This window comes from Mytilus galloprovincialis, chromosome 2 (genome assembly GCF_965363235.1).
Source record: "Mytilus galloprovincialis chromosome 2, xbMytGall1.hap1.1, whole genome shotgun sequence".
NCBI classification, from domain to species: domain Eukaryota; kingdom Metazoa; phylum Mollusca; class Bivalvia; order Mytilida; family Mytilidae; genus Mytilus; species Mytilus galloprovincialis.
The window spans coordinates 36,019,834-36,043,085 of record NC_134839.1 but is presented as its reverse complement, the minus strand read 5'-3'; the positions used below and the strand labels follow the sequence as shown (position 1 = coordinate 36,043,085).

General features: G+C 32.3%; 1 protein-coding gene across 1 annotated transcript in view; it reads left to right on the top strand.

Moving 5' to 3' along the window:
* The first annotated feature begins 1,251 nt into the window (after nt 1-1,251).
* The window catches only part of LOC143063483 (uncharacterized), a 43,369-nt gene continuing 21,368 nt past the window's right edge, over nt 1,252-23,252 (top strand). Inside the window, exons 1-12 of the mRNA XM_076235662.1 lie at nt 1,252-1,289; nt 3,309-3,411; nt 3,775-3,872; nt 5,275-5,367; nt 6,451-6,606; nt 8,736-8,875; nt 11,819-11,980; nt 15,089-15,200; nt 16,123-16,167; nt 17,117-20,004; nt 21,118-21,194; nt 21,952-22,031. Coding sequence (XP_076091777.1) covers nt 3,318-3,411; nt 3,775-3,872; nt 5,275-5,367; nt 6,451-6,606; nt 8,736-8,875; nt 11,819-11,980; nt 15,089-15,200; nt 16,123-16,167; nt 17,117-20,004; nt 21,118-21,194; nt 21,952-22,031 — 3,945 coding nt within the window. The 5' untranslated portion in view covers nt 1,252-1,289; nt 3,309-3,317. The remainder of the gene's footprint in view (nt 1,290-3,308; nt 3,412-3,774; nt 3,873-5,274; nt 5,368-6,450; nt 6,607-8,735; nt 8,876-11,818; nt 11,981-15,088; nt 15,201-16,122; nt 16,168-17,116; nt 20,005-21,117; nt 21,195-21,951; nt 22,032-23,252) is intronic.

The window sequence follows — 23,252 nt, the reverse complement described above, 5'->3', positions numbered from 1 at the left end:
CTTCACCGATACATGTATAGTGAACTCAGATGAGGCCATGTTATTGAAATACACAATGCAAGATTTATCTTTTCTATACATGCAATTACTTGATATGAGTTTACTTACAAGTCTTCAAATCTTCCAAACGAAAAAACAGCTAGGACACCAAATTCTTCAATACAATTATAATCACAAGCAACATGGTGGATTTCTTACACACTAGTACAGGGAATAGCTAAAAACGCTGGAAGTGACATCATCAAATTTTCTGGCTATATTGTGGTGCCGTCATTAATTTTGAAAGGAATTAGTGTCGCAATGATGCCAGAACAATGCCGCTAGCAGCATCATCCGGCACTACTCCGGCAACAATCCTCTGGCAACCTGATTAGGTTGCAGCTTTAAAGCCGCAACGCTGCGGCAATGCTGCAGCAACATTTTAAATTTCATAAGGGAATAAGAATGTAAACATTATAATAATTTTGACATTTTCTTCCAACGTTTTATTGGACACCGCGGTTATGAACACGATTAGTTTTTTTGACGATATATTCTAACTTAACTAAGTGATAGAATATGACTGTAGTACAAGAAATGGCCATTCATGTGTCAGTTTTATTCATTTTCATAAAGCGCTGTTCATTATTCACAAACATATTTAATACAGAGCCTTCTAAAAATCTAAGATGGTGAAATGTAACATTTCCGGTTCGAAATTTAGCCATTTTTTTGAAAAAAAATATTCAAATAAAAAAACATAGAAGAATTATTTCTCCCATCTTTGGTATTACCAGATTCCTTGGTTTCTAATCTTTATTGCCATATACAGTTATAGAACAAATAGAAATTGACAGATTTTTAGTCACATGTACAGTGATGTACCCATGATCAGATTCGTGCACTAGTATAATAGTCTCATACATAGACTATATATGATCATAATATATAAAACTTTATCAAATATTTTATTATATATTTTTTTTATATATATATTCATTACAGATATTTATATTTTCAATAATTCTATTTGTAGTAAAAAAAAAGCAAGAGGCGTACATTTCTGTCAGATAAATCAGAGACATATAATACAATTTATATATATATATATGTCTCTGGATAAATTAATACAATTCATATATATATGGATAAATTTAATTTGGATCTAAACTAAAAACACGTGCTTTTATTCTTTTCTCTTCATTGATTTCGCGGAATTTTTCACATGAGTAATCATGACCTTTCTGTTTCAACCAATCACAGTTGTTGTACCTTTCATTGATTGATCAACATGGCGGCCTCCATGAAACGTAAAATGAAATTACTACCAAAACAATCAGATATCTACGTAACAAACTCTGTATACACAGTGCTAGCATGCTGACTAAACATACAAAACTTGATATTAATTAAATTATAAGATACACGAAGATTTGCGTCCAAATATTTTTTTTTAACATTAAATAAAAAAAATCCTTTCTTGTTGCAGTTTTGACAGGTCGAATTTTTGCATTTTGTAAACACCTCATGTAATAAGTTGTGCATAAAAAATCTCACAACCATGAACTAAATGGGTACGAATTGTACCTTAAAATACCCTCTATTAAAACCTGTTTATTTTTATAATGAATATTTTTCAACTTCTTTTAAAGGAAGATAAAATATTAACTATTGCAGAGCCTTTTTAAATGAGATATGTCATTTATGTGACATGATGACATCTGTATTGGAACGTGTAGAAGCCTGTTGAGGCTTTTATACATGCTTTAAATTCATGGCGATTTCTGTATCAATTAAATTAGAAATAAATCAAAATACAAATAAAAGGTTTAAATGATAAAGGTGTATACATTCACTAGTCCAAGATTACTCTGTGACGTCCAAGGGCTGTTTTTGCCATACATGGTGGGGCCTTGGGACCCTAGCTTTCTGGCAAAACAGCCTTAGACATCAGAGTAATCTCGGACTTTATGATCACTAGCTGTGTAATGATTTTTCACAGACTGTATGCTGTAAAATTAAGAAATCTAAAATACAATGTCATATACAATAAAATATAAAGCATCTTTATAATTTCAATACACAATATATACGATACATAAAGGCAATTCTAACACATAATATGGTAAAAAATATTGGCATTTTATGAGTGCAGTATCCTTAAGTGTATGAAACAATTTGCTGATATTTTATCAGGTATAACCCATGAAAGCTTTAAACCTTGTTTCCTATGAGGTCCTTTCATGTAAATGGCTTATAGTGTTCGGCATACAAAAAAAAAGATAACACACAAATTAATATGACATAAAAATTCATATAAAAAGTAATTTATATAAAAATATGATTAATAATATAAAAATGAGTCTGATGAAGCCGCACTATGTATAACTTTTGGTTTAATGCTCTTTGACGCTAATTTTGAATTCCTTTATTTTCTTTATTTTTAACCTTAATTGGCAACATATTCCAATCTTGTATGCCATTAAAATAAAATGTGTCTTTTTGTTGACTCCTTACTGGAGGAACCCAGTACACTTTATAATAATGTAGATTTAACATTTATCAATTCATTGTAATTGCATATGATTTTCACCTGAAATTTTTCATGGTAAATACATACAGGCCATTAGGAGTATTTATATGCGATCAAACCTGATCAAGGGAATATTGTGTCAGCAGTTTTATAGAGATAACTTGGGCACTATTATTACGTTTATTAAAAAGTGCCTGTTAAAAAAAGCATAACAATTAAAGTTTAAAGTTAACCATATAAACCAAACACTGCAACTATGTTTTTTATGCCCCACCTACGATAGTAGAGGGGCATTATGTTTTCTGATCTGTGGGTTCCATTCGTCCGTCTGTTCGTTCGTTAGTTTGTCCATCTGTTCATTCGTCCTGCTTCAGGATAAAGCTTTTGGTCAAGGTAGTTTTTGATGAAGTTGGAAGTCCAATCAGCTTGAAACTTACATGTACAAAATGTAGTACACATGTTCCCCATGATATGATCTTTCTAATTTTAAGTTAAAGTTTTGACCCCAATTTCACGGTCCACTGAACATAGAAAATGATAGTGTGAAGTTCAGGTTAAAGTTTTTGGTCGAGGTAGTTTTTGATGAAGTTGAAGTCATATCAACTTCAAACTTAGTACACATGTTTCCTGTGATATGATCCTTCTAATTTTAATTCAAAATTAAATTTGATTCCAATTTCATAGTCCACTGAACATGGAAAATGATAGTGTGAGTGGGGCATCCGTGTACTATGGACAAATTCTTGTTTCTTTCTTAATTGTTATCTCATATCATATTTGGTATTTATATTTTCAGACTTGTAGCATGGCTGTTAAACGTGGACATATTGACCTTGACCCAGATTATGAAGATGTTACAGAGCAGCAGTCCAAGAGACAAAGAGTATTTGAAGAAGATGGTTTGTATCATTTCACTAGATATTACATTAAAAAAAACCAACACTAATGCAGGAATTATCAATTTACAAAATTTTAGGAACACCTACACCAAAGGCTAATGTAACCACTTATGTTGCCATCAATTGTCATCCATTAAAAGAAATCATGATGTGAAAGAGACAGACTGAAAAGCTAAAAAAGATATTTATATGAAAATCTTGACATATTTACTGCTGATGATGTTTTGAAGAATGATCAAGAGACAGCATTGTCTTTCTGTTAAGAATTATGAAAAAATGGAAATAGAAGATATAGCTTTCAGAAGCAGATAAAAATACTTTAAATTAGTATCAAATTGATATTGATTAATTAATCTATTTCAGCTAAGGAAGCAACAAGACGGAAGATTGAGAATATTATTCACAGTCAGTTTACAATGGAGATACAGAACAAAGAAGAAGAAGTAGATGAGGCCGATCAGGTAATAACCAGGTGTTTTATTGGCAAAAATTCAAGTAAGAATGACAGCTGTATGAGATATGCTAGGTTATAAAACAAATTAAACAGTTTAATAAGGCAACTCAAACTTATTATTTGCTCACTTGTGTATTCATTAAGTTTAGGATTAAGAGGAAATATTTGCAGAATAGGAAGCAAATTCATTCTGACGAGGGGTCTGGGGCTGATTATGGTCTCCAGTGGGTCCAGGGGTCTGAAAAGAAATATAGCTCGTTTGAAGTAATTTTTGAGGACCTTTCTTACATTTACATGTACACAATGTAGCTGTTATTATTCATGACCTACTGAGACAATTAACAATTAGATATTTAAGACAGAATGGTTAAACTTATAACAATATTGGACGTTGCAAAGAGGCATAGTTAGTTAATACCATCAAATAATGTTCAACAAACAAAGAAATCTGTTTTTGCTTGGAATTGTTAGAAAACATAATCTAGGAATATCAGCTTAAACCATTGAATATAATTTATTTTGAAAGTTTTTTTGTACTTTGTAGATTTAAGTGTTGCTCATTACTTTGTAAACTTTCATCAGTGGTGGAAATTGGTGCTGGTCCGATGATCTGAGACCAGTAGAATTTGTGTCGGACCAGTAGATTTTGTCAGCTGGTGGTCCAACGGACCAGTAGAAATTTGTCCACAAAACTCACTGATTGCATCAAAATACTTGTTTTTTTGCAAACAAATTTACCTGCAAAATCAATTACACATACTGGGGGTTATAAGTATTGCAATTGATCAAGGTAATGAGCGTCCTTCACAACAAAATAAAATGTTGGAAATTTTTGGGAGGACTGCCGGACAAAAAAAAAAAAAAAAAGTCATTCAAAAGGAAGATAGGAATAAGTTAAATGAAATTGACAAAAAAAACATAAATATCAAAAATCCTGAGGAAAAGATCGCGAATTGTTAAATTATTTAGTGGATTGGAATGTAGTGAATTGTCTTGGCTATTGAAATGTGGAACATTTCTGGGCAGCGCTCAAGACGACCCAGTAAGGCACCCTATGGTCGTATTGAGGATTATAATGATGTGGAAGACAATGTTGACATGTTTCTGTCCTTGATCCTGATTTTGATAAAGAAAATCATTGAGATACCAAAGCCTTTATCAAAATCAGGATCAAGACTCTCTCTTTTTCTTGTCTAACATTTGTAAAAGAAAGCAGGAAAACAAAAGTAAAAATCTATTATCTATATTAGTGTTTGTCAATTGAATGTCATTTTTGCAGGACCAGTAGATTTTTCAGTCCACTGGTCGGCTGGCCAGTACACAAAAAGCTTAAATTCAACCCCTGACTCTCATTTAGTATTTGATATTCTGTCTCAATTAATTATACACATGTACAATTCAATTTTCAGAAATTAAATCAGAGTAGAATGGTTATGGACAGACTGAGGGCTTGCATCATAGCTAACTTTTATTCGAAAGCAGGACAACAGAAATTCTCACAGGTAGAGTATCATCGCTCAAATTCTACCTAAACAATTTAGTTTTATGAAAAAGAGAGTTCAAAACTATCATCATTCTGAAAAAGATAATTTTTCACCTATCAATTTGAATATGCAGGAAATAACTTATAGTTCAAGTATGACTTTCCTCCAACTATTGAGTACATACCTGTAATACGATACAAATATATCGTATGTCAGCTGATCTGTAATGATTGATTTGTTTGGGCTGTTCCAATCATAATCCCACATTATATGTTTTTGTCTAGCCTGCCGCTTTTGTCGCAAAAGCGAGACATAGCAATCCTACTTTCCAGCGTGTTGTCGTCAGCCACGTTGTCCACTAAAGTTCACTCTGTAGTTAAAGTTTTTTTAAAATTTCAAAAACTTTCTTAAGCTGTCCTGAATTTCTACCAAATTTGGACAGAAATTTTGTTATGATCAAAAGATAGTATCCAGAAGTAAATTTTGTAAAAAAAAATCCTGTTCATTGTATTTAACTTATAAATGGGCTTAGTTTTTCTGCCAGTGAACATTACATTCACTCTGTGGTTAAAAGTTTTTAAAATTCTAACAACTTTCTTGAAATATCATGGATTTGTACCAAACTTGGACAGAAGCTTGTTTATTATCATAAGATAGTATCACGAAGTAAATTTTGGACCTGTTTATCCATATTTTACTTATAAATGGACTTAGTTTTTCTTCCAGTTAACATTAAACACAGTCTGCAATTAGAGTTTTTAAAACTTTTATTAGATTCATAAACCATCCTGGATTTTCACCAAACTTGGACAGAAGATTCATACAAAAAAAGATAGATACCAGAGGAAAGTTTTTATTTTTTTTCCGCCATAGACAACAGCAAAAGTAGGCGAGACATTGGAGTCCATGGAACCCTTACAATTTGTTATGAGTTTCTCTTGGTCAATGAGTGAAATGACGTCCTTGAACAATCTGGTCTAACTGTGACATAAGATTTTAAATAGCAACTTTCCTTTCTTCCTTTTAATATCAAAAATGATGTTTTACGTACCAATGTGGTATTTGATAATGCAGAATGTTCTAGTTATTTATTTATTTTAGGTAAAACAAAATCCTAATGAGCCACCATATATCCATCCAACTGTGAAAGAACATATTGGTAAAGCTCCAAAAAACTACTCTTCAATGGAGACCTCCAGTAAGGGAGATAACCTGCCAACCGTTGACTTAAGCATTGTGAAGAAAGAACCTGATGAAGTATGTCCATAAACAACTTTAATGTAACAGTGAAAAAAGACCTTATTATAGAAATGTTTTTAACCATTTTTTTTCAAAAAAAAAATAATAATTGTTGTAGTATGGTGAGTGGGCAGAGACTTTAAAACACTTATGAGCAATAAATTGAGAACCATTCATCTAATCTTTAAATTTAATTATACTTTTTCTTGTTACAAAATGGAGATAAATTTGATTTTGACTTTATATTCAGAATTCAAATGCTAAATTTAATTATCCTTTTTTAAGTTTTTTTTTATTAATCTCTGGTGTTCAAACCACAGTGCATTGATATAAGACATAAGTGAATGGTGTTTATGGCATTATTTAGATTTTAAAGGCAAAATATTAATTATCTTTATTGATTGAAGAATTGTGCTTTATGTTGTTTCTACACAATAAGTTGAAAACAATTTCTACTATTTTTTTTCATTTGTTTTGGTTTCTGATGACATAATACAGGTCAAGTTAGATTTTGATAAATTTTCCGTTTATGCTGTTTAGAACTTATAGCCATTCAATGCTTTAACATTGACATTAAAAAATGCATTTTAACAGTCTCGTGTTGTCATGACAACTAAAGAAAAAGTTCCGTTGCATATGAAAAAGGATCAAAAAATATTTTTCCTTTAATTTGACAGTTGAATATTGGGCTCTGATTATTTATAGACCAAATTATTTTCAAACAAGCATGTGTCCCAAGTACACGGATTCCCCATCCACACTATCATTAACCGGATTTTTGTGACAAAAATGTCGGTTATTGATTTGGGGATGTACGGCGGGCGGGTGGTCGGTCGGGCGGGCGGGAGGGAATCAAATGTTGTCCGTGCATTAACTCATGAACCGTTCAACCAAAGCTTTTAAAATTTTAATATGTTGTTACTGACAACTAAATGAAGGTCAAGTTCAATAATGGCGATTTTGACTTTTACCGTTCAGGAGTTATGGTTCTTGAAAGATTGAAAAATGGAGTTTCCAGTCGTGTCCCTGCATTTACGCATGAACTGTTCTACCTAAGCTTTCCAAATTTTAATATGTTGTTACTGATGACAAAATGGAGATCAAGTCCAATAATGGCGATTTTGACTTTTACCGTTCAGGAGTTATGGTTCTTGAAAGATTGAAAAATGGAGTTTCCAGTCGTGTCCATGCATTTACGCATGAACTGTTCTACCTAAGCTTCCCAAATTTTAATATGTTGTTACTGATGACAAAATGGAGGTCAAGTTTAATAATGACGATTTTGACTTTTACCGTTCAGGAGTTATGGTTCTTGAAAGATTGAAAAATGGTGTTTCCAGTCGTGTTCGTGCATTTACGCATGAACTGTTTTACCAAAGCTTCCCAAATTTTAATATGTTGTTACTGATGACAAAATAGAGGTCAAGTTCAATAATTACGATTTTGACTTTTACCGTTCAGGAGTTATGGTTCTTGAAAGATTGAAAAATGGTGTTTCCAGTCGTGTCCGTGCATTTTCTCATGAACCATTCAACCAAAGCTTTTGAAATTTTTATATGTTGTTACTGATGGCAAATTAGAGGTCAAGTTCAATAATGACGATTTTGACTTTTACCGTTCAGGAGTTATGGTTCTTGAAAGATTGTGAAATGGCGTTTCCATTCACGTTGTTGCATTTACTCATGAACCATTCAATCTAAGCTTTTCAAATTTTAAGATGTTGATACTGATGACAATATGGAGGTCAAATTTGATATTGACGATTTTCACTTTCACCATTCATCAGTAATGGTTCTTGTGATATTGCCAGGACACAAATAAATATTAATAAATCCGGTTTGCTGTCGTTGTGACAGCCTCTTGTTTTCTATGTTCAGTTGACCGTGAAAATGGTATAAAATCTCTAATTTGGCATTATATTTGAAAGATCATATCATAGGGAACATGTTTACTAAGTTTCAAGTTGATTGGACTTCAACTTCATCAAAAACTACCTTGACCAAAAACTTTAACCTGAAGGGGGACGAACTGACAAACGAACGAACAGACAAATGAACGGACGCACAGACGGACGCACAGACCAGAAAACATAATGCCCATAAATGGGACATAAAAACTAAGCAGAAATTGAATTATATTATTTGTAGGTGTCCATTGATAATCCTTGTATATCTAAATGTGAACCAGTTGGTAATATAGAAAATGAAAAGATGAAGACGGATCAAGATGAGGGAAGAAGCTCAAGATTTAAAACGAAGAAGAGAATTGTAATGGGGAACGTCTCAAAGTATGTTAAAGAAGGGAAAAGGGGAAATGTCATAAATCGTTCCCAATAGGTACAGGATGATAAATGATGTAAAATATGATTTCAGACAAAATGGGTGCCACTACTTCAGAGAGTTCATCAGGGCACAAAATATTTATTCTCATTTTGGAAAACTTATGGTTGATTTGTTTTACTTTACTGGCAATTGTGTTGGGTTTCACTATATATTTTTGGTGTTCTTAATGTCATGATAATTCAAACACGAGCAGTGTTCCAGCTAGCATGAAATGGAGGGGCGCCGCGCCCCGCCCCCGAAATTTTGCGCCCCTCTGCCTTTTTTAAGCGCCCCTGCGCCCCTCTGTGCCCTTTTGAAAAAAAGTTTAAAAACGATCTTTTTTCCTCATATCGTCGCCATTTTGTTGAGTTCTTTATACACACACTTCATTAAGACAACAGATTAAAATTGTTGACACTTGTTACATGATTATAGTCACCTATTTGATTAGAGTCAATTACTTAATTTACGACCCTGTCTAATCCCTTTGCCCTGAAGCACCAAACATCGAAGTTAAATGAATTGATTATTTTAACACCTGACGATGCAAAATAGAATCTATAAAATAAATGTGAACGGTGTTCATTTCTATTGTATTTGTTATTTATAAAAATAACGTTCATTTAAAAAGAATAATTCCAATAGGTCAACACGCAAAATGCCGACGAAAAAAAGAAAAATTGACCAACTCGGAAATGACAAGAAAATATCAAAGACTTGCCAGTCTATTACATCTTTTTTCAAGAATAATGACCATCAAAAGTAAAAAAAAATTTTAATTCTTTACCTTTATGAAAAATCAAGAAGAAGAAAGGTTTCTATCAAATATCGCAATTGTTCTTCTATTGTAAATTCCGCCGATTACGGAGCACTCGAAAGTCCGATTTTTATATAATTTTTCTTAAATTGAAATCCGTTTTGACTAACTTTAATATTGATATTATTAAATACGCTCAACATGAAGTAAATGGAGATGCTTGTTGAGATGATAATAAACTTACAAAATTGAATCAATTTATTATTGTGCCGATTACGGAGCTCTCGAAAGTCCGATTTTTGTATCAATTTTCTTATTGAAATCACAGGCACTTGTTTCTATCCATTGGAAGACCCCTATCAATGTATATTTCCGTAAATATACGTTGATAGGGGGGTCTCCCAATGAATAGAAACAAGTGCCTGTGATTGAAATCCGTTTTGACAAACTTATTGATTTTATTAGATACGCTCAACATGAAATATACGGAGATACTTGTTGAATTGAACAGACAATAGTGAAACAATGTATGGTTATACAGAGACAGAAGCTCTGGCAAATACATTTGACATGGACCCTGAAACTCTCCTTATTCAATAACAGGACTTTATAGCTCTTGTGTCATCAGCAGAACTTACAGATCGTTCCTTATCTAGTCTGCTAGAGCTATTGCATTCACCTTGTCATTAGGATATAAACCTATTATCTATGTACCCTCTTGTTGCAAAACTATTCAGTGTTGCAATATGACATGTACAAACACTCAGTACAACAGAGGTGGAGAAAATATTCTCTCAGGTCAAATCGATAAAGACAAGTCACAGGGCAAACTTGAAAACACAGACATTAACAAAAATATCAACTGTAAAATTAAACTGTGATGAAACTAATGTGTGACAACCTTCTTCAAAAAGAAAAACAGAAGATTTGTCATTGTTGTTTAATATTTATTTGCATTTTAACTCTTCTTTGAAAAAATCTGTAGTTCTGAAAGAGAAATGAATATAGTCAATGTCTATTATTGCTATCAGTTTGATTTTAACTTATATGTTGTAAATAAATGATTTTTAAACTTGTATATAATAGCCATTTAACTTAGCTACATGCTTGCTAAAAATATGTCTTTATGTGGTAATATTAAGTATTTGATTTTTTTCAGTGAGAACGCGCTAAAGTGCCCTTTTTAAAAACGCGCCCCTCTATTTTCAAATCCTAGCTGGAACACTGACAAGTATTATTTTTTTGTCCGAAAACTGCTATACATTTTAACCAAATTAAATTGTGAAAAAATATTAGAAGTGTTCACATCAGGAGAAAACAAAAACATCTGAACCAAATTTAGGCAAATTAACAAAACTCATTTGACCATTCTTTGTCTTTAAACACATGGTTTGTTAAAATCCAACCATGAATGAATTTAGAAATCTGTAAATATATAAAATACATAGCAAAAAATTGTTAACTTGGGAATAATTGCATTGTGATTGTAAGTATATCAACAACTCCAGTGAACAGTTGCAACAATGTTGATGCATACAAGTCTATTTTTGTTGAGTGGCAAAAGCCAAAACTGGGTGAATCTTTAACAAGTGTTATCCAGGGTTTGATGCTTGGTAGATTTTCACAGTGGAAGCAAGATATTAGTTATTATATCTATATTCTTTATTATTGAAATTATTGTATTTAATACCATGTTTTTCTAAGAACTGATGTACTTTGTATGTAACTGGTAACATAAGTAATTTGATAATAAATATGCATAGGGCTATTTCATTATAATATGGTACACAGAGAAGGCACTTTTAAAACATAGACCACCTGTAGAAGTAATTTGAGAGTCCTGCATATATTTAAACCTTTACAACACAATATTCACACCACCCGTAGTGGCAAATTAAAGTTACCTTTCCTGAGTCCCATGTTTCTTATTTGAAACATCACATACAACTATTTATGAGGAATGAAATCTACATTTGGGCACAATTGATGCCCTGGAAAAATAAAATTTGTCACAAATGATAGATATTTATCTAGAAAAAAAAGCAATGGACGACAGCCTATATTATAATCACCATGTTTTATTTTTGCAATTTGAGAATTTAGGATCAGCATTTCACAAATTTCTTGATAAAACTGACTTTCATTTTTGTAGGTATATACCAGTGGACCGTAGGGAGGAGAATGATCAGTCTACACACAAATGGATGGTGTATGTGAGAGGCTCCAAGGAGGAACCAAGAATTGATCATTATATAAAGAAAGTTTGGTTCTTTCTTCATCCTAGTTATAGACCTAATGATTTAGTGGAAGTAAGGTAAAAATTTTACAGGTAAAAACAGTTTGAGACAGATAAGTATGTCATAGAGCATAGATCTTGGTAAGGTCCATTAATCAAGGAAAAGGAAATAAAAGAGGAAAAAATATAGTTGAAAAGGATTAATTGTATGCCAGTGCAGATGAACTTTGTTTGTTATTTACCAAAAAGGTATTTTTCAATAACATTTATAGAATAACTAATCTAAGAATTCAAATAGAGAAAAATATTCAACGAGTGACCGAACAACACATTAATTTACGAATGCGTGAATATTTTTCGATATTTGAATTCTTTAATTAGTTATTCTTTTTATTACATTGGCAAATGGTTTATTTTTTTAATTAATGTAAAACATGTAAGGAACTATATCTTTTTTTCTACGCATTCACAATTTGTTTTGATCCGCTGTTATCGACGTCTGGACAACGCCTATTGTTGTATGACGTCAGAGAGTGAAATAACCACATTTATTTAACATGTGAAATTATGGGTTTATATCTAACTGGGAAATCAATGTAATTCATTGCAACCAATGTAATAATATAGGACATGTATTAGCGCTAAAAGACACGAGACGTTCTGGCGTTTAAAAGTGGACACGTTTGGGCGAATAACAATAGTATCGGGCACGTTTGGGGGTTCTGAAATCGGACACATTTGGGGAATATTGAATATTATGGACACGTTTGGGGAGAATAGACACGTTTGGGGGGAAGGACACGTTTGGGAGTGTTACATATATAGCAGAAAATTTCAAATTTCTGTTTTGGTCAGACAAACCCTTATACAGTTTGGCATAGACTGCAATGTTTGATTACCTCCCTTACACTGCTTTTAAATTATGTATTAAGAAATGATGATTGTCTTAAGGTGATTAGCACTCATTAGCTGTCATTAGCTGGGGGGGGGGGGGGGGGGTGTTGTCAATTCACAACTACCTAGGGTATTGCACAAATATATATATATATATAAATATAAATTCGAATCATATAACCAATTTGATTTCTTTGACTACAGTTATTCTGTGTCAGAAACCTATTATGTGTCAAAAATTTAATTACAATCCAAATTCAGACCTGTATCAATTGTGAATATTGTGTCCATTTTGGCCCCAGCTTTTCAGGGTTGGACATCTGCGGTTGTACCCAGCTGCGCTCAGCAAAGCAATTTATTTCTATTAAGCAAAAATCACTAAAAATAAGGAATCAATTTTGCAAAATGTGGTTATTGAGTTTCCTTCACTATACAAGTTTTCAGGGGGAAATTCACAATGCTTTTATTGTGGGAGACATAGGCATGCATTTTGAATGGTGAATGGTATTTCTAAAAGCTTTATATTTTAAATGGTAGACTAGTTGAATAAATCACATCTTATACACAAATGCTTCATGTTGAAAGGGTATGTCAGGCATTTGTCCATGGTTCTTGAATTTATTTCATAGTTTAATGACTGCACAAACGAATTGAGAACGGTAGGTGACTTGCCTGTGGCTACTGTTGGGGGAGTGTTATTTGGGCATGTTGCTTCCATCATGGATGGCTTTAAATATAACAAAACTGTGACCAATGAGATTTCATTTACTTTCAACATTAACTGTAAGGCAATAAGTTACAAGAGTTGAATAAATTATGGACTAGAGGCAACCAAAGCCTAAGGAGAAGGTTCAGTTAGACCCCTTTTTGGCCCCAAAAATATAGCAGTTTTACAAAATAGTTAAAATATAAACTTTTAGCCATTTATTGGATATTACATAAATATGGGCTGTTTTTGACAATACAATGCATCATTAAGACATGCTAAATTACTAAAATCTTCACAATTTTAGCATTTGAGTTAAATTTAGCTGGTTTCCATCTTAAATGGAAGTTGCCACATTCCTGTTAATTCTTAATATTTAAATATAAGTTGTATTTGATGATAATACATAACATATATAAAGGTTGAGAGTGAACACAGATGCGGCCACTTTCATTTTTGGAAAGATTGGAACTTGTTCTTAATCTTTCTTAAGGCACTGGCCTCTCCAACAACACGACAGGTTAGATACTAGATGTATTCACTGCACTGAAATATATTTCCCTATAGTTCCCTATAGTTCTCATGTATGTGTACATAATACACATATAAACTGTGAAAAAATGGGTATATTTTTAAGCAGTTCATTTAAGAATGTATGTCATTAAGGTGTGTTTATGTGCAAGCTTTTTTTAATTAGTTTGATTAAGTAATTGAGTATTGATACAATACTAGTATGATTGACAACTGTCATTACATTGTATCACCAAACAATCAGAGACAAGTAGACCTTTAATTGCAATGCCTACCTCCTAAACTTCCAATCAAGTTGACCACATTACTTATCAACCTCAGTCTTACATAATTATACAGACAATCACGAAAGACAAAATCCACATTTCAATAAAATCAGTTTTTTTAATTTATTTTTCGTTTACCTTTATAAATTGATCAAACAACACTCTACAACTTTTAATCTGCAATGTTATATAACCTATGTTTCAACTTACAAAATGCCCTAAAACAACATTTTTAGATATTTTTTTTTTCCCCCACCATACAGTGATATGAAATTATTCAAACTACTCTTCCAATCTTTCCATGAGTGATATCCATCACTTTGATTGACAAAAAACATCTGAAAAATTACATATTATGGCATATTTGATAGATTTTTCATATCAAGCTTGAATTTGAGTGTCTTAAATGACAAAATCAGTTCAAATCTTTCACATCAACTAATTGAATCGACTGAAGTAGACACTTATGTGTTTTAAAAGTGTCCATAATCTTTCATTAGAGGAACCTGAAATTTACGGCCAAAACCAGCCCTTACTGGATCTACTCCTTTATCTAGATCTTTATTTGATAGAATTGGGTATGCAAAATCTTTACGACAAAACACAAAAGATTTACAGATTTTTAGCAAAGCAGTTTGTAATCTGTAAAAGATGGCTTATTTTCTTCAAAAAGACAAACTGTAGCAGGTTCTAAAAGGCTCTGTTATATTTGAGTTACACTTTTAGAAAAACTTAAATTGTACAAATAATCAATACAAATAAAACCTCTTTCTTGTATTTTATTTACAGTCAACCTCCATTCCATTTAACCAGAAGAGGATGGGGTGAGTTCCCAGTCAGGGTACAACTTCATTTTAAAGATCAGAGAAACAAAAGGGTGGATATTATTCATCAACTAAAAGTAAGCTTAAATGTACAGCTGTGTTTTTGTTTAAAGTATGTAATGTTAGCTTGTTTTTCCATAAAAAAATGCACAAAAGGTTGACATGGTGTCACATATTTTAAAGATCCATCATGCATTATATTTTTCATATTACTAAAAAGTATAGAAAAAAATACAGTTATCTCTATAGACATACTGTTAATTCAGAAATTGTTGTGAGTTTTTGTATGCTAACAATACAACTGGGTAAGTATGGCAATGATAAGAACTCAAATTCACAACTCAAATCCCAACAATTAATGTCACATTTTTTGTCCATTCTAATAATAAGTTTTGAATATGCAGTAAATATTATTCAAAATGAAAATTGAAAAAATCTATACAAGGTATTTTACAGCTGTTCTACCTATACTTGAATATACACTTCATGTATGAAATATGTTTGCTTGGTTGAAAATCCATGCCTTGTAATTAGCTATAAAAGGGCCATTCAAACAAGAACCTTATTTATATCTATTCAATTTCTCAAAAAAAAAACCCCACAGATAATAGACATGAGCCAAAGACAACCATTAAATTACAGGCCCCTGACTTGGAACAGGCCCATAAAGAATGAGGCAGTGTTAACATACTAATGTTATGGTCCTCCTACCTAACAGTAACAAGCAAACTTTAACTTATTGTATTTTGTACACATTTGGATGTGTATTCTGCACATTAATATTTATAATATTAATAATGAGAACTGAAATTGAGAATGTGCATGGAAATGGGGATTATGTCAAAGAGACAAGAACCTGAAAATAGAGTAGAAAACAGCCAAAGGCCACCAATAGGTCTTCAACACAGTAAGAATGATAATCTGTTTATTGTTCTTATTATAAGAGATAATGTCTGAAGCAAAATTTTGAAAATATGTATTTCTTTATTCTATTTTTAGCTTGATAGAACTTACACAGGATTACAAACTCTTGGATCTGAAACAGTAAGTAGACAAAAGATACACATGTAAAATGTTATTAGCAAAATATGTAAAATGTACAATCATGGCTTGTGTTGGGTGTTGTTTGTTGCGGCTAGAGATATAAAAACAAAATGTGAATAATGACTTACAGTCCTATAGTTTGGAATAATGAAAAATGAATGGTATTTAGGCTTCCTTACTGTTCCTTATTATGAGTTTATACTCATTAATTTTTATGGAACTATAAATGGACAGAAAGTCACTGAAAAAGTAGTCGCCTGTACTGAATGACAGTTGTTACTCTGTAAATTCAAGTATCTGGTATGATCTGATATAGTACTTTATGTTTTTGTTTGTTTTATGTTAACTTTTACAAAACTCTTTTCTGAAACTTCTGGGTCAATGAAAACCAGGCTGAACCATTATCATCCTTATGGTATCTATTTAAAAAAAAAAAAATATTTCTTGTCTTTTTAAGATCTTTCTTAAAGAATCAAATATAAGCCTGTAAACCTGAAATACCAAAAGTTAGCTTCTTGTAAAATTTCTTACCAAAATCTTTTTCTTCTAATTACCAAATCATCATCACTTAATATTCATTAACAGATTACAGTAATACTGTGAAGAGGCAATATTTTACATGTTTCTGAAGAAAAAAATCTCCATAAAAGACTTAAAATAATTTTTAAAGAAACAATTAACAAACACCTCTTCAAATACAGTATCGTTATTTCTTAAAATAATGGGGGTAGAAAAAAGAAGCATAATAAGGAACAGAAAAAAAAAATATATATATATTATTGTTTGGTCTGAATAATTTTATACCTAAAGTAATGGTTTTATATGTTTACTTCATAGTTTTGAATTTGAATTTAATTTCATTAAGAAAAATGGACTTGATTTTACTGAGTTTCGAATCAATATAACATATGATTACTGAAAATCTATTCTCTACTTGTGTAATTTTCAGCTTGTTGATATCGAACTGGAAAAGGAGAAAATTGATGAAAAATTGACTACAGTTTCTTTGCCAGTGACTTTTGATCTTAAGAATCAGTTAAAATCTGACAAACACACAGTGCATGAAAATAATGTTACCATTCCAGAAAAACAGTCACCTCAAAAGAAAGTGACAGTGACACCTTCTGTAAATGGAATACATATTTCAGGGGCAGCAACTGCTAATGTTTCACCATGTGTAGCTGATAAAAATAGCACTGGTGTTGTGCAAACATTGATCTCAAATCAAACATGCAGTAATGTTTCCGATAAGATAAAGAACCATGGTAGTTCTTTGACAAATTCAATAAGCAATGCAATAAATGGCTCTCCTGTGCAACTTGTGTTAGGAGGTGTCGGGTCTGTGACAAATCCAAATTTTCCTGATGCAAGGGGAGATAATAGAAATAAGACACCATTAAAGGGAGTTATAATATGTAGTGAAAAGGGAGACAAATCTCCTTCCTCTGTGAATCCAAAGGAATCAAATGCAGCTGTGATTTTACAAGGCATTGGTTCATTGAGTACAAAACTAGCACCAAGTCAGAATCAGATGAGAATTATAAGTGGAAATTTACAGAATAGTCATGTAATTGCACAGACTTGTATGTCCAAAACAGGCATAGTGAATGCTTCATCCACATCTAAAACTGCTATTGTTCAGCCTATAGTTAATGCTATAAATAGAAGTGGGCAACAATCAGAATCTCTTATAAAAATGTCTAAAGGTAATGTGATCCTAGGGCAACAAATGATTGGTAATAATACCCTCATTGTTCAACCTAGTATACAGACAAACAAACTCAATACAATGATTGTCAAGCCAACTGTACAGAAAACTCAGTCAAACATGTTGCTGATTCAGACTGTTCCACAGGCAACCAGACCACTTACTGTTCCTTCTGCATCAAAATCTAATACTGTTGTAGTACAGCAAACTTTACAAACTTCAACAAAACCAAATACTATGTTTGTTAATCCGACATTGCTGGTATCTCAGGCTAAAACATCTATTGTTCAACCTTCAGTTAGATCTGGTGCTGTTACTTTACAAGTGTCCAGTATCGTACAGCCTGCAACACAAACTTCTAAATGTGTAGGAGCTAATCAACAGTCACAACTTATGAACATTTTAAAAACGCCATCTGCTAATTTAGTGCAGTCTGCACAATCAACATCTAAACCTCAAAATGCCTCTACAGCTTCACCAACAGCAACCTCAGCCTCTCCTCAGACATTATATTACAGATGTAAAGATGCTCAAGGCAACATATTTTTAGTTCCGCAGCAGTTGCTGAAACAGGTTATTCAATCTCCGGCCAAATCAAATACTCAATCAGGACCACTTTTGTTGACTGGAAGTACAACTAAGTCAAGTACTCAAGCAGGGCCAATTTTATTGACTGGAAGTACGACTAAGTCAGGTACTCAATCAGGGCCACTTTTGTCTTCTAGAAGTACAACTTCTACTGTTTCAAGTGTAAAAGGATCAGTAAGTTCTGCTGTTATATTCAGTACTAACTCTACAGCAGGTTCAAAACAGCAAACTCCAGTAGATAAAGGACAAGTCAATCAGAGCTTGGGTTCAGCCAATAAGAAGTCTCCTATCATTTTGAGTTTAAACCAGACAGGTCAAGTTGTCAGTTCACAAACTGCATCAGCCAATCAAACTAAATCAATATTGAAAAGTACAATGCCACTGGGTCAAGATGCTAATTCGTTATTGAAACCAGCAACTGTGTTATGTGAAAAAAATGTGAAAACTCCATCAGTTTCGATTAATTCAGGGATAAGTGCAAATGTAGGTCAACAGCAAGTGACTACTAATTCATCATTAGTGACTACTATTATTTCTAACTCGTCACCAAGCAAATTGAAAAATGTGGGCAATATGAAAGCAAATGTTACCTCTGTATCTACAGTATTGACTATACCACAAGCTTCAGTCACTAGTATCAAATCTGGAAATAGTCTTTTACTGACAATGAGTTCAGCTAATGGAAAGACTGTTGTCATGCCAACACAGAGTTTGAATTCAAATACTTCAGGGACAAAATTAGGAACTTCACTTCTGTTTCCAGGGAATCAAAAACAAATCTGTCAAAATAATACACAAAATACAAATTCTTATTCACTTGGAAATAAAGGCAACTTTAATGTTGGCTCTATAGGAAAGGTTAATGTGCCTGAATCGACCCTTAAAATTTCGAATTCAAAACCATCGTCTGTTACCATCACAACATCAGCTGTGAGTTCAATGTCAGAGAACCAGTGTCAAGGTCAGGTATCTAGTCAAAATCACCTTCAGGTGACATCTCAAGGACTAAAAATTATTGTTAATCCATCTCAGAAGGCAAATGGTGTAGGTATAACTAATCCACATCAAGAAACAACAGTGCTTGCAAACACAAACAAAAATATACTCTCAAGTACAAGTGAATCTAAAATTAAAATGAACACGGTGGAGAATTTTAATACCAAAAAAAACAGTGTTAGCATTTTACCTAAGGAATTTCAAATACCAGTGATTTCAAGTTCTAATCCGTCTTCATTATTGACTTCAATGAACATTGTTAAGAAAACAGTGTCAGTGTCTGATTATTCGACAACTTCTGCTCCGTCCTTGACCTTAATGACACCTTCAGTAAAAGATCAGAGTTCATCTTTACTTTCTGGTCAGAAAAACTCCATTACTGGAACAGTTGGAGATAAGAAAATAGTTGTTGATCTATTATCTGAAACAGAACGAAGACTTGAAGCTTGTCGACCTGAGAAAAGAATTATTTGTTTACGTAAAAAGTCAGATCAGCGAAGACCATCAACACCACCACTCACTGTTGAGGAGATCAAACCTTTAAGGTATTGTCATATTCATTAAGGTTTTTTTCAGGCAAAAAATCCTTAATTTGTAAAATTTAGGGTTTTTTCCATTTGTTAGTAAAATTAGCAAGTTTATGATTTTCCCAGAGTTCAATTTTACAGTATTACTATTGTTTTTTCCCTGATTTGTCTTTTTTTTTTAAACTGCAGATTTATCTTTGTTTCAAATAAAGAAATACTTGGTGTGAATACAGTATTATCTTCCAGTAAAATAGTGAATATTTCATGCAAATTTTCATTGCATATAAGATACACTTTCTTTGAAGTAAAACAAGGCAATTATTTGTCAGCGCTTAGATTTACTTTAAATCAGTCTAATGGTCAAGATGCTTTAATAGTAAAGATGTACAAATAGACCATCTCCAAGAGATTGCTTATTTCATTTTTTGAAGACATGAAACTTCGAAAAACAAAATTATCTGTTTACTTACTTTTGCAAAATATGTCTGACTAAGTCAGATTTATATCAGATTTATACAAAGAGATGGACAATTTCTTAAAATTGGTTTATTAGTAAATATATTCCTGGTGATGCAATTATTAAAGATTATAGTAATATAAAATTGAGTATGGAAATTGGGAATGTGTCAAAGAGACAACAACATGTCTTAAGAGTAGAAAAACAGCACAAGGCTGCTAATAGGTCTTAAACACCGTGAGAAAATACCATACATGGAGGTGGGCTTCAGCTGGCCTCTAAACCAAAATGTTTACTAGTAAAGCGAAAACTAAACTTAACTCTGAAATATATATATGTATAGTTTACAATAATTTGTTTAATATTTTTTAATATAACAGGAGAGAACATATTCCAGATGAATTGTCAGTAATCATGCTAATGGATAACCATACTTTGAGTTATTTAATTTACTTTTGTTACAGGACAAAGATTTCCCAGATGTATTGTCGTTCATGGTTTACCATACTTTGTTTACTGTTGCAGGACAGAAGATTTTCCAGATGTAATGTCACTCATGGCTCACCATACTTTGTTTGATATCATTTATTACTGTAACAGGATAATAGATTTCACAGATATTTGTCACTCATGGTCTACCATACTTTGTTTATTATTATTGTTTACTGTTACAGTACAGAAGACTTCCCAGATGTATTGTCACTTATCAGAGCAGCAGTCAGAAGGCACCCTATTGTTTCTCTCACAGCAGGTACTTTTGTCTTAGTTTTCATTGTATATAAATGCTTCCATAGTAAGAATCTTTCATGTGTGACTACTTCATATGCATTCACATTTATTTCACATGTGTTTACTGTAACCACAAGTGTGTTCAAGGTTATTAAAATTGTTTTCAGTTACTACAAATGTGTTCACAGTTATTACATATGTGTACAGGTGCTACACATATTTTTTAGTTTTACATTTAACAGTTTATCAAATACAAAAATGTCATAGTGTTCTGTAACTGCAGATTACCAAATGTGTAAAACCATAGAGTTAGACATTAGGTTATATTTAGTCAAAACTATGGCAACTTGGAATCAACAAAAAGTTCAGTGATATACTTTCATGCAGACTATTACCTTAATAGTTACTATGATAAATATAAAACTCAAAAATATTCATTTTATAGTTTTGAATATGCTTGTGATATGTGCCACTGGACATTAAGCAGCCCACCCATCAGTGAAAGGAAGGTATTATCTGAACCAAGTCATCAAGTGTTTGCAACATTAGAATTTTTTGTGTGAACCATTAAATTATACAGATTGATAACTATTTAAGGTCTGAAAGTCACATTATTTAGAAATAATCAGAAAGCACAAAGGATAATTTGTTCATTGTTGATGACTATTTTGTTTTTGGGGTTTGTGTCTCGTTTATCTTTTGAAAATATTAAAGAGAACACATTTTATAGATGTTTTCGACAGCAATTTATATTTTAAGCCTTCATATTTCTTTTTAAGACAAATATCAACACCCTTATTGTGCCTCAACTTCTGAAGAATGGTTGTCATGGAAAGTTGGCAAAAGACGAGCATCTGAGGTAACTCTGATTAGTATTGCACATTGGTTCTGTAAAAATCTTGAATGTTAATGTTCAAAAACTAAGTCAGAATAAAAAGGGGATAGCTTCAGCTAGTCAGCCACAGAGAAAAAGCTATCCTTCATTACATTAATAAATCAATGAAAAGTACATTTGATATTATGAATTAAAAGTGATAAAATAGATTATTTTCATGAGGGTCTGGATGGGGGGTCCTGTTATTCTGTAAACATTAATTTTCACCCCTTTTTAGCTCACCTGGCTTACAAGGCCATGGGAGCTTTTCTCATCACTTGGCGTCCGTCGTCGTCGTCGTCTGTCGTCGTTAACAATTTTTCAAACATCTTCTCCTCTGAAACTACTGAATGGATTTGAATGAAACTTAAAATGATTGTTCCTTAGATTATCCTGCACAAAGTGTGTGCTTCGATTTTTGATCCGTCAAAAAACATGGCCGCAGTTACTTGAAATAGAACATAGGGGTCAAATGCAGTTTTTGGCTTATATCTCAAAAACGAAAGCATTTAGAGCAAATCTGACAGGGGTAAAAATGTTCATTAGGTCAAGATCTATCAGCCCAGAAATTTTCAGATGAATCAAACAAACCATTGTTGGGTTGCTGCCACTTAATTGGTAATTTTAAGGAAATTTTGCAGTTTTTGATCATTATCTTGAATATTATTATAGATGAAGATAAACTGTAAACAGCAAAAATGATCAGCAAAGTAAGATCTACAAATAGGTTAATATGACCAAAATTATCAATTGACCCCTTAAGGGGTAAATGTCCTTTCATGACAATTTTTCACAATTTGTTCATCATATTTGCTAACTTTAAAAAATCTTCTCCTCTGAAACTACTGAATGGATTTGGATGAAACTTAGCATGATAGTTCCTTAGATTATCCTGCACAAAACGTGTGCTTCGATTTTTGATCCGTCAAAAAACATGGCCGCTCTTACTTTAAATAGAACATAGAGGTCAAATGCAGTTTTTGGCTTATATCTCAAAAACGAAAGCATTTAGAGCAAATCTGACAGGGGTAAAAATGTTCATTAGGTCTAGATCTATCAGCCCTGAAATTTTCAGACGAATCAAACAAACCATTGTTGGGTTGCTGCCACTTAATTGGTAATTTTAAGGAAATTTTGCAGTTTTTGGTCATTATCTTGAATATCATTATAGATAAAGATAAACTGTAAACAGCAAAAATGATCAGC